The 13205-nt window shown below is 39.1% G+C and overlaps 1 protein-coding gene across 1 annotated transcript in view; it reads right to left on the reverse strand.

Annotated features, from left to right (window-relative positions):
- The window catches only part of csmd1a (CUB and Sushi multiple domains 1a), a 452056-nt gene that overhangs the window by 140465 nt on the left and 298386 nt on the right, over positions 1-13205 (reverse strand). The window contains exons 13-16 of the mRNA XM_068328424.1: positions 9773-9955; positions 9424-9609; positions 6279-6419; positions 660-781 (exon numbers count right to left, since the gene is read on the reverse strand). Coding sequence (XP_068184525.1) covers positions 660-781; positions 6279-6419; positions 9424-9609; positions 9773-9955 — 632 coding nt within the window. The remainder of the gene's footprint in view (positions 1-659; positions 782-6278; positions 6420-9423; positions 9610-9772; positions 9956-13205) is intronic.

A 13205-nucleotide genomic window follows, 5' to 3' on the forward strand; every position in this document is an offset into this window, starting at 1 on the left:
AAAAATAAATCATAAGCAGTGTGCAATGAAATCCAATTTTATATTTGGAATATTTCCATTTATAAATGATGAAGAGGTACCTGTTTATTATTATTGTTTATTCATATCATATTTGAAGGACCACATGGATGTGTATGAATATGGAACAAATGGCTAAAGTAAATAAGTTCAAAAATATGAAAAAAACGTTTCATTCGTTTCCTGTGTTAAAAAAAAAAACATCAACAGATAGTCACCAGCTTAACGTAAGGGACAAACATGTTAAGTCATGATAAATAAATAATTAATATTAACACTTCCACAGGTTACATGTGCACTGCTTCAAATGTTCAGTGATCTTGCAGAGATAACTGTGAAGATGACTTGAATATCATCAATAACGCTGATATCATAATGATAACATCTTTATTCTTCCATTTATTACCACTTTGTAACTGCATGATTTCAGGCATGGGCTTGTACCCTTATCATAAATTTTGGATCTGTGTATATTATAGAGATGCCAAGTAAGCACTAGTCTTCTGAAGATACTGAATCCATGGCACCGCCCCCCCAAAAAAAAAAAATTAAAAAATTAAAAAAATACAACAACTGCATCAGCATAGGACATATCCTATCTTCTTTTTAATATTTAAGAGAGAAAGCTATCTCATACTTACCTGTGATCTAATGAATCCTTGATCACAGCGAAAAGCCACAGAGCTGCCAAGCTGAAACTGGTCACCATATCGTTGACCATTGATAGGAACTCCTGGGTCATGACATTCATTCTGACCAAAGGCTACAGAGAGAGAACAGATGGAGGTAAATTAGAGTAGGCACCAATAGATCAAACAGACCATGGGGCACAAAGAGATACTACAGTAGAACTGAAAGATAGGACAGAAAATAAGAGAACAATTATTTTGAAGAACGATGAGTTTTTCAACTTCACTTCACCTGAAATGTGTTCTATGAAGGGCAGATGAAGTTTGAATAGCATGGCTGTATCACTATCATTCGATATGACATCTTCACTGATATGGGAAGATGGAAATGGAATTATCTTCAGGTGGATTCAACCCTGTCATGCTTAGTTTATGTTATCCTCATTCCAGAGATTAACCTGATCCCACCCAGAGCACATGCAAAATGATTGGACATGCCTCAGGTTGATTAACTACTGATGGAGAGGAAATGAGAGGGGAGAGAGAAACAGCATAAAAAGAGGAGAAAAGAGCGACAGAGGTAATTGTGGGCTCACAAACACAATATGCACGGATATTTATTACAAATACTGGCATTGCATTTCGCAGACATGTGTTCAAATATACATGTAGAGCACACAAAATGCAAACAAAAGAATTACAAATACATTCATTTAATAAGTACTGATGGAAAAGAGTAAGAGGTCTTAATACTGGAAATTGTATATCAAATCGAACAAGCCAATGCGAAAAATATCATTACACAAAATTTTGAAATTATACATGTAAATTCAGGGGAGGAAGAAGGAACATGGAGGAAAGACAAACAACATAGAGGAGGCCTTGGTCAGAGAAAGATTCACATAAACAGGATGGATTTGAGAAAAAAGAAAACATGAGGTTTGAGAGAAAGAGGAATATATTGTTAACTTTGACCAAAAATGTTTAGAATGTTGTGAGAAAGGGTTCTATAATAAAAGAAGAGCATTAACAATATTCCTATGAAACCACACCCATCATCATCTATGAAGTTGAATTGGATAATGGTGTCATGAAACACATCTTGAAAATATGTAAATATGAGGGAACTGCCACTTTAGGGTGCATTTTTTTCCTTATCAAAACTTTTTTTCTTATACCTTGATTTTTCTCTAATGGAACCTGTGAATTCTGGCATAGTCTCTTGCACCAACCATTATTTCATCAGACTAGTTTTCATAAAAATCTCTAGGATAGAGCAATTATCTGCACAATGAGATTACAATTGTGGTGTTTTCAAAGAAGGTCCTGTCAAACTTAAGACTAGTTCCTAATAAAGATAAAGATATTCACAAAGCATCTTAGCCCTGTAAGAGAGCTCTTAAGATGAAAAACTTGTTGTAGCAGAACAGAAGATTTTTAAGAAGCTTAAGGGTTTCTTAAGCAGAAGTGAAAGTGGCAGAAAGACAAAGAGGTGGGAGAAATATAGAATGACTGTGACTGAACACTCCAGATTAGATCATGCAGGGATTGTGTTTGTGGCTGATTAGAAAGGAGCTAACATCTCCCAACCTTAGAATGGCAGATATGACTAAGTGCTAAGAACACCACCATGTCAAAATAAAAGATGAAAAAGAAAAGAGCTGGTCCAGTGTTCCGCGAGTAGAATGAAAACAGCATTGATTCCTTTGAATCAGGTTAAACCATTGGTCTAATCCTCCTCTCCGGTACCCTTGAATAGACTTTCCCAGGAGGCTGAGGAGTGTGATCCCCCTGCAGTTGAAACACAACCTCTGGTCCCCTTTCTTGAAAAGGGGAACCACACCCCAGTCTGCCAATCCAAATGTACTGTCCCCAACTACCATGTGATGCTACAGAGACACGTCAACAAAGACAGGCCTTGAACCCAGCTAAAGTCACCGATGTGGTTGCCAAGCTCCTCAGTGGTAGGGCACCTTGGGTGGATGAGATTTGACCTGAGTACATCAAGTCTCTGGTTGTGCCCTTGTATATGTCTTGAACTTATTTTAAGTATTTCCCTGCCACTCCAGACTTCGTCATGCAATACCATAGTTCCTTCCTGGGTACCCTGCTATAGGCTTTTTCCTGATCTACAAAGACACAATGTAGTTTCTTCTAACCTTCTCTATACTTTTCCATCAACATTCTCAAGGCAGACAATGCATCTGTGGTCCTCTGGTCCTTCTGTCCAGAGTCTAGCCTCTACTACTCATTCCCACAATTCGTTCTGACTCATCAGCCTTAGCCCTCTATAGTTCCCACAACTCTGCACATCACCTTGTTCTTAAAAAAACACAAGCACAATATTCCTCCATTTATGGGGCATCTTCAAATCCTCTAGAATTCTGTTTAACAACTTGGTCAAAAACTCAGCCACCTCTCCTAGATGCTTCCATACCTCCAAAGGCATGCCATCTGGACTGATTGCCGTTCTTCATCCTCTTTAGTGCCATTCTAACGTCGTACTTGCTAATCACTGCTACTTCCTGGTCCACCTAACTTGCATCTTCTACTCTGTCTAGTCCCTCATTTTCCTCATTCATCAACTTCTCCAAGTATCACTTTCATCTACCCAGTACCCTGCTGGTACCAGTTAACACAAATCCATCTTTAACCACCTTAACCCTCCTGCCTGTCCTTCCCCTGTAGATCCCTCTGTCTGGCCGAGCTATAGAGATCATTCTGTCCTTCCGAAGTGTTCAACCTGGTATTCATACCATCATATGCCTCATGTTTGGCATTTGCCACCTCCACTTTGGCTTTACGTCACATCTCAATGTATTCTTGTCTCCTCTCCTCGGTCCGTTCAGTGTCCCACCTCTTTCTCGTCAGCGTCTTTTCTTTTATGCTTTCCTGTACTTTAGAGTTCCATCGCTAACTCTCCTCCACTTTCTTACCAGAAGACACCTGTTTCTTTGATCACCTTGCTTTAATGGTCCAATATTCTAGGAGCCTCTCCTGTCCACAACCCACTTTCTATCACAGCTTCCACCACATGGTTCTGTGCTGTCTTTGTCTTCTTAATCTTCTTCCCCACCACCAGTTTCATCTCACGCACCACCACCATATGCTGTCTAACAAAACTCGCCCTGCCATTAAATTACAGTCAGGGACCTCCTTCACATGACAGCATCTGCACAAAAAGTAATCCACTTGTGTTCTTCTACCTCCGCTCTTGTAGGTCATCTAAGATTACTAACTCTTCTGGAAGAAGGTGTTCACTATAGCCATATCCATCCTGTATGCAAAGTCTACTTACATCTGCCTCTCCAAATTCCCTTCCTGCAGGCTAAACTACTCATCACTTCATCTCCTCTTTTTTCTATCCCCAACATGCATTAAAATCTGCACCAACCACAAATTTCTCTAACTTCTTCTACCTCCATCCAGAATTTCTTTCTCCTCCAGTTCAACATCCTACCTATGAGGCATAACGATTAACCATATTTTACATAGCACCCTTAATTTCAAATTTAAATGGTTAACGGTGGTTTGCAATGGATTAGATGTATATAGCACTTTTATAGGCACTCAAAGATGGTTTTACAGTGGATCCATTTTTCATTTACTCCTCATTGGTACTTGGTGATGGCAAACTACATGTGTAATCACAGCTGCCCTAAAGCAGACTGACGGAAACGCGACAGCCAATCCATGCCAATGGCCTCTCAGACCACCACAATCACGCAAATTCACACACCAGTGGGTCCCTCACTGGACGCAAGGAGGGTAAAATGTCTTGCCCAGGGACAGGCGAGTGGGAATCACAATCGTTGGACATCCTGCTCTACCACTGAGCCACTGCTGCCCCATCTGTGGCAGATGGCATCTGTGCATCTCTTATATGAAAGACCTTTGACTTTAAACACTCTGTGACCAGTCTTTGCCTCTAAATACATTGCTCTTTGCATACAACAGCACAGTTTGGAGAGTGAAAGTTCACATTCGAGATTCAAACACAATTACCCTAAGTGTTGATATCCTTAAAGTAACAACTGTGCATGGAGATAATCCATTTAAATGATATTATTACATAATCTAAACCACACTGAAACAACAGCTCATCTGTCTTTAGTTCCAATTTTGAAATTGCATTCCTCTTAAGTTATACCTCCAACAACTACAGTGTAGTTTTTGGTGGTAGGGGCGGCAGTGGCTCAGTGGTAGAGTGGGCAGTAGAGTGGGTCATCCAATGTTTCAAAGATCAGCGGTTCGATTCCCGCTCCCGTCCAAAAAGAACACCTGGAGCACTGCCGACACGCCCTTGAGCAAGGTGTCGTCCCCCTTACAAGTTGCTCATTTGGGGCGCACCAATAAAGGAGCTGCCCGCCACTCTACCTCCTCTGCATGCGTACAGGCCCCCCGTGTGTGTTTGTGTGATTTGATTTGAACTAACTAGAGTGTGCTACTCATTTCCTTGCGGGGATTATAATCAGTATATAAAATTAAAAAAAAAAATTGTAGTTAAATATGACTAATGACTAATACAACCAAGAAAAATGGTGGTAGAAAAAATTATTATACAGTCTCAAGTATGTTAAGAAATGTTTTTGAATGACTCTAGGGTATATTTTTCCTTCAATCATGCATCAAACCTGAATATTTTTTTAAATCATCTCTCAAGAAACACAGCTGTTTGAAAGACACTACGTAAAAAAAAACTACATGGAAATGACTGGAGAATAATCTGTCAGCCTCAACTATGAGCAGCTAAATTGACTGGCTATGGTAGTCAGGTTTCCAATTGACAACAGGACAGACTTATCTAGAAAACACAACACTCGGGCAAAAACAGTCAGGACAGATGAAAGGATTAGCAGGTAGCAGTTTTCATGGCAGTTGTATCATTCATCTGCATGTTACTCATTTCCATTGAACTGACAATGAATTTGAGCCCATTATAGTATTTTGAAATTTTTACTTGAGTGGACGTCAATGAGTAATATTTTTAGAGCTAGTGGCTATATTAATATGTCATGTATGTCTGAAACTCAACAAAACCAACCTGATTATTTAAAACTTGAGCTGCCCAACAAACGTCACCCTTAACACATAAATATAACATGCATGTGTTGGTTTTATAAATCTATAATCTAACAGAAATGCTAACAAAAAAGTTCAAGTTTAATTCCTTCCTTCCATCTATCCATCCATCCATCCATCCATCCATCCATCCATCCATCCATCCATCCATCCAATGTAGCCGCCAGAGGACACAAGCCAGTCCATCCATCCATTAAGCATTTTTGTTGTTGACATTCTGCTATATTTATTGTGTACTTCTACTTAATTATAGATTGCCTGATTTTATTAAAATATCTGGCAATGGAAAAAATAAGACGCTGTTTTCAATGCATTACAAATTTCAGAAGAATGTAAATAATTATTCCCCACACCAGTTAGACCTGAAAGAGCCTCTTGAATGAATGAGAGGCAAAAAAAATTTCAAACCATGAATCCGAGTCTGGTAGCTTGTTTCAACCTTCAACAATTTAAATTTCATGATGGACTGTTTCGAAAGCCAGTAGACAGGCTGCAACACAGAAAACGTAGGCAGGTAGGTAGGTAGGTAGGTAGGTAGGTAATACATACTGGTGTAGCTGATATTGAAGCCTTTTCCAGTGTTAGAATGATCTGACTGAAATTCCAGTCTCATAATGTGTCCATTAGAGGCAATTTGTGATGGTACATCTTTTCCCGAAAAGGTCCCAAATGTCACTGGATCTGACAAACCTAAATGGGAACAGAGAACAATGTTCAAAAACTCATTTCAATACTGTGTATGTAACATATACCCATTGAGCTGAGAAATGCCGTTCAGTTTTGTATTGGAGTGGCTTTAGTCAGAATAATGTCTTCCACATGTCTTCAGTCAACAAGAGAACTGCTGGAAATTCTCAGGCAATTCTGTCACCAATGAAGAGGCAACTATCTTGCCCATCAAATACTCATCATCTCCTTGGGGCACATGATTGGGATGAATGACTGAGTGTGGCAGCTATGTTGAGGTGTGCTCTAACATTGAGGTATTTTTGCAGGCATAAATGACACACTGTATACCAATTGAATGGCGTAGAAACCATTACATCAACCCCACTGACTTGTATAGGTGTAACCATGTATCACCTCATTTCTGTCTGAGACATTTGTGTCACAGCGCAAGACCGTTCACTGCAACAAGAGATAATGCACTTTTATTTGGCAGAATACATTGTGTTCTAGAGGGTGCTCTACAATGATCTAGCTGGGAGCAATAGATTCAGTAGGGAGTGTAATGAAACCCTAAAAGGCAACACAAAACAGAACCCAGCAGGCCCATATTGGGGAGGAGCATCTAATGCACAAGGAGAGAAATGCCCTTCCCACATATAGTAATAAGGACGTGAACAGGAGGAGGCTAAGGTGGTTTATGGAGAAATCAATCGCCACAGTCAGTTACAGCGGTCTGTAGGAGGTAGAAATAAATAGATTAACCACCAGCAGTAGAGCCATAATGATTAAGCATAAGTGAGAAAGATAGAGAGATTATTAAGACCACATTATTGTGTTGATTGAATGTGATTGGAAATTTATTTTGAATGTGAATGGTGATTATAAATGTCAACTGATGCTGATGAGCTATTGGCATCCACAACTTGAGTTCACAGCCAGGACTAACACAATGCTTGTTGTTGTTAATGGCCCACCATGAGTTTAGCAGATTGGTGCTGCAGCAGGAACTGTGATTCATCAAAAAACACCTGCAGTTTTGCATGGAAAGGAGATGCCTGCACTGGTGATTATTCATTATGGTTATTTGGCCCTTTTACAAATAACATTTCCTGTACTCAACTACTAAGGGCCATATACCCACATGGCAAACTGTGGTGTGCATAATATGTTAGGTCTATTCAAACATGACTTTGAGGATGTCACACACATTGATAGAAGCTGGTCTGGCTTGTAAAACCATGTCTTTTTCTTAATCTGACGAAGAGAAGAATCTTATACAATCACACACATATATTTTGTTTTAGTTCCATGCCTTTCTTTATATCCTGCAACGTGAGACATACTTTGCTTGCAGAAACAATACAATCATGAAATAAAAATACGTTTGCGTCACACAAGTTTTAAATTGTAATTTTAACTTAATACAGTGTACCTAAAGAAACTTCAAACCCTCTTATGATTACATCTACAAAAGGCACGATGAACACAGCATGTGTTGACAACCTTGCAAAGGACACAGAAGGAGCTTCAAGTACACTTCGGTAATAGCACTCATTTTATATGGCGGTTCTTCAGCAGCACTCACACAATTTTTTTTTTTTTTTATTGCATTTTGCCATCCACTCAGACTTACTTATGCTGCAGAGAGGCCTGGTAAAAACAGATAATTTCATTGATCTCCAGCAATCCAAAAGCTCAGAAAAAGAACAGGGGTCGAAAGAGCATCAAGGTAACAATAGCTGAAAGAGTGATAAGGTCCTAGATTGTCTTATCTAAGAAAAGAGATTTAGTGAAAAGTCTTTATAAGCCATATATCACAGTAGTCTTTACTATTAGATGACAGCAAGGACTTTTTGATTATGTGACCCATTTCTCTGTACATCATGTTCAAAAATGTCGCTTAAAACTTTATTACATTTTTAGGTCTATTTTATCGTATTGTGTCTTAGCACAGAAGATTTATGGGTTATTATAGTCACACTTTAGTTTGTCATTTGTTGTATTTCACAGTTCTATTATCCTAAAGTATAAAGGATAAGAAAGCCATGAGCGACAAGGTTAAGGCATGTATTTTTTTGTCAATATTCCTGGACTCTTTTTAGTTTAGTCCCAACATGATTTATGGGTCATTACAATTGCTATTTTACAATAAATTTGTTATTAACAAGGATCTAAGAATGATATATATGAATACATCTAATGATTATTGCTTCTACACAGAATTTCCACAAATATGTTAATTTTTATATAAACATGCCATAACCATTAATCTTGAACTGATTAGTCATATTGTACTATAATCTGTGTTTGAATAGTATCCAATTTAATGTGGCTCACTCCTCTCAGCACTTATTAATAACCATTTAAGTGATACCAAAGCAAAAAATATGGTTCTTTACAAAAAAAAATGTTTATATTCTATCATGTCACATGCAAGGAAACTGAATTACTAACTTGGGTTTTCACTTTATTTATACAGGACTTGTTTCAGCTTGAATTCAGAGTCAAATTTATCAAAGGGATCTCAGATATCTTTTTTTTTAATCTAAATGTACAATTTCCCAATAGAGTATCAGTTGCAGAAAATGTTTCTCTCTCTAATTCTGAAAAAAAGGCATACATTGTGTATCACAGCAGACAACTACTGTATCAGCAGGCAGAAAAAATAATGTAACTTTGAAGCAACAACTTTCATTTCACTCTGCACTAACAGCTTTGCAATTTAAAAAAAATGGGATTAAATAACATCACAGCACAAGTTTGCAGTCATTAAATTAAATTAAATTAAACTAAATTAAACACCAAGACTTTGGTTTTGCTTAAACCAGTAACTTTCATGACAATTTAGCTCAATGGTTTAAATGTTGTGATCCACCAACTCATTCATATATCCATCCATCCATCCAGCCAGCAATCCATCCCTCCATCCTTCCATCCTCCCATCCATTCACCCATCCACCCATTAGTCTGTTCATTTGCTTGTGTAAAACAAAAGAAAACAAATAAATCCGAGAGAAAAGCTTACCTTCATCTTTGACTGCCAGCCAGTCGAACTGTGGCTCGAGGTCAAAGTCGGAGAACAGGAGATGAATGCGACTTCCTGGTTCAGAGATAATCAACCACACACAGTTGAGGTTGTTTCCATATTCCTCTGGGTAGTTCGGGGACAGTATAGTCCCTGATGGAGTCGTGAAGTTGAAGAAGCATGAGACTACAAACAGGGAGAAAAAAAGAAATAAAGGCAGGAAGAAAATAGATCAAGTTTAGAGGGAGCTAGACAGAAAAGACAGAAAAAATTATATAACTAAGTAAGCATGAAAAAAAATAAGAACAACAATCGAGCCAAAATGAACATAAAGAGAGTGCATACTTACAGACACAACTAGGTTTATTGCCAGACCACTGGTTGTTATGCTGACATGTGATGGTCCTCTCTCCGACAAGTTCAAAGGCCGATTGGCAGTAGAAGGTCAACACGTCCCCATGTTGAAAGCGATCACCGCTACGATGCCCAAAGGCAGGCACTCCAGGATCACCACAACCACCTCGTTCAATCTCTGTGACACATACATGACACAGACAGCTCTGTTTTAAAGCTGATAATTGATATCAGCATTTAACAGATGACATTCAAATAAAAGGTTATGTGTTCACTGCGAGATGGGCTGAAACGATAAAAACGTGCATATTTTGACTTTGAAGTGGTGTTAATTATATGCAGATATGCTTATTCAGACATTCTCCTTTGACACCGAGATTGAGATTTTCAACCTGGCCTGGAGGACTGAGCTACTGCTGCCCCAGCAGTAGCTAAAGCAACAGTTATACTGTTAGTTAGTTGGATCTGCACATGCAGGCCTGTTGACCCTACAATGAAATATGGTGGTGAAATAGCTTTAAACATTATAGAACTGGCTGACAACCAAATTTGACTTTTTGGTGTCCTTCCATTTTTAGCCATACATTTTTCCAGCAATTTATCCTTTTCCCTGTTTATTTAGAATTTTGAATTCATGGACTACTGTTCTCTTTAAAACATGCTCCACTATGCTCCTGGATTCGCTTCGGGCAAATACATCCCAAAATGAGCAACGTGTGTGTGTGTGTGTGTGTGTGTGTGTGTGTGTGTGTGTGTGTGTGTGTGTGTGTGTGTGTGTGTGTGTGTGTGTGTGTGTGTTCAGATGTATGCATTTTGTTGAACAGTCTATGTGCTGAGACTATAGTACGGGCCTCAACAACAGCAGAAGAGTCAGGCATGTGTATGTGGGCCTTCTTAATTAACTGGTTTTATCATTGTGGTGATAACTGAGCTCATGAAGTCATTTTATTTTTAGTTTATTGCATCTTTTCTTTCTCTTCTTAATACACTGCTTATAAAAATTAAAGGAACAGTTTTTTTAACTGGGCCTGACATGAAATCAATTAAACTTGTCTGATAATTTTCTGGTTGGTTAAGCAGCTGAGGGCATCGTTAATCACTTTCAACTGTATTGTTGTTCATGGAATTAACAACAGGTGCACTACAGTGGCAACAATTAGAACACCCTCAAACAGGACCAGTTTCACATGTGGAGGTCATTTCAAGTTTCTCCCTCTTGATCTTTTTTGGCTGGTTTTCCACTCGTTCCACTGCTGGTTTTGACTTGAGTAATTATCTCTACTGGTAGGATGAGGCGATTCCTTAACCCTACAGAAGTTGCACAGGTTGTCCAACTTCTCCAGGATGGCACATCCACACGTGCTGCAGCAAGAAGGTTTAATGTGTCTCCCAGCACAATCTCCATAACATGGAGGAGATTTCAAGAGATGGGTGGTTATTCTTGGAGAGCTTGGAGGGCCGTAGAAGGTCCTCAACCATCAACAGGACCGATACCTGCTCCTTTGTGCAAGGCGAAACAGGCTGAGCACTACTCCTGCCCTACAGAATGACCTCCAGAGGGCCACTGGTGTGGATGTCTCTACCCAAACAATCAGGAACAGACTTCATGAAGGTGGCCTGAGGGCCGACATCCTGTAGTGGGCCCTGTACTCACTGCCCAGCACTGTGGAGCTCGACTGGCATTTGCTCAAGAACACCAGAATTGGCAAGTTTGCAGCTGGCACCCTGTACTTTTCACAGACGGGAGCAGGTTCAACCTGAGACCTGAGATAGATGTGAAAGAGTCTGGAGAAGACAAGGGGACTGTTATGCTGCCTGCAACATCGTTAAACATGACAGGTTTGGTGGTGGGTCAGTGATGGTCTGGGGAGGCATATCCATGGAGGGACGCACAGACCTCTATTGCATAGGAAATGGTGCTCTGACCATAAGGTATCGAGATGAAATCTTTGAACCCATTGTCAGACCCTACGCTGGTGCAGGAGGTCCTGGTTTCCTCCTAATGCACGACAATGCCCGGCAAGAGTATGCAGGCAGTACCTGGAGGATGAAGATTTTGAGTTGCAGAAATTAAGTTTTTGAAAAAATGGACTAGCCTGCCACATCTTCCTTTCACTCTGATTTTAGGGTGTCTACACAAATAAGCCTTCTGTAGGCTGAAAACTTTTATTTCCATTAAAAAATTGCATCCTTTTGTTTCTAAGACATTGTCCTGTCGTTATTTGTATAGATATCCAACTTCATATTGAGATCTGATGGATCTAATGTGTTTCTTTTAGGTGTTCCTTTAATTTTTTTGAGCAGTATAGTTTTAATGTCAGTGGCTTGGTTTTAGACCAACACCCTTTTATGCTTTTATGCAGTTCAATGTGGTATAATCCCATTAGACTTCAGATTACATGAAAATCAAGTTGCAGAAAAGTCTATGATATACAGTAGGTACTGTAATCAGCCATTCAATTAAAAGTGTTAATTTGCATGTTCAGCAGTCAGTAAAGTCAGTCTTGTGGGTTCATTCAACTACCTGTTGAACATAAGAGCATCAGCTGTGGCACACTATTCACTGCACTGCACATAGTCTTTTCACGGTATTTATGAATCCCGATTTCTGCATTCCGAGGTTGTGGAGTCAAATTCAAGGTAACTCAAAATGAAGACTTTTAAATGTGCAGTTATCCAGCAAGGATGATATGTATTGCTTTTGCGTAAATATAGCATTCTTTCATTCAAGACAAGGCGTTCTATGAAATCTTTAATTCTGTACTTACAAAAATATACATGCACACAAACACATGCTTGCATTCCTGAAATTTTGATAAACAATGACCATCCAGAAAGAATTAGAGAACACATTAATCCACAAGCAAACAAAAAGATTAAATAGTGTAAGAAGTGCAAGTGTAAATGTGTAGTGACAACACTCCAAAACAAGACAGATACACAGATGTTGGATTTTCCCGCCGGACTGAAAGCTCTCAGGCGATAACACTGATCAAAGTGTGTTGCATAGCGACCTCAAACAGTATGAGAGAATCACATACATTTAAGAATGTTCCTTAAACACACCATGGGAAATTCCTTGACAACCTGGGAAAATTAAAAACTGAAACTGAAAGTACAAGATCATCTTGAGCTCATAAACTACCCTTTGTTTGCTTTGTGTTTATTTCTATATTCCTTTGTTAGATGCAGATTGTTTTGATATCATACGTAATATACATAAACACAACACGATGGTGCTTTAAACATACAGTTGTGTATAGAGTCAAGGTGGGCAACAACAGAAACTGTGAAACCTGAAGCTGAGTATCACTGACTGCATGCATGCATGAACACACACACACACACACACACACACACACACACACACACACACACACACACACACACACACACACACACACGGGTTTTTGAAGCTACACTGTGCT

This window comes from Antennarius striatus, chromosome 1 (assembly GCF_040054535.1).
Source record: "Antennarius striatus isolate MH-2024 chromosome 1, ASM4005453v1, whole genome shotgun sequence".
In the NCBI taxonomy this organism is placed as follows: Eukaryota; Metazoa; Chordata; class Actinopteri; order Lophiiformes; family Antennariidae; genus Antennarius; species Antennarius striatus.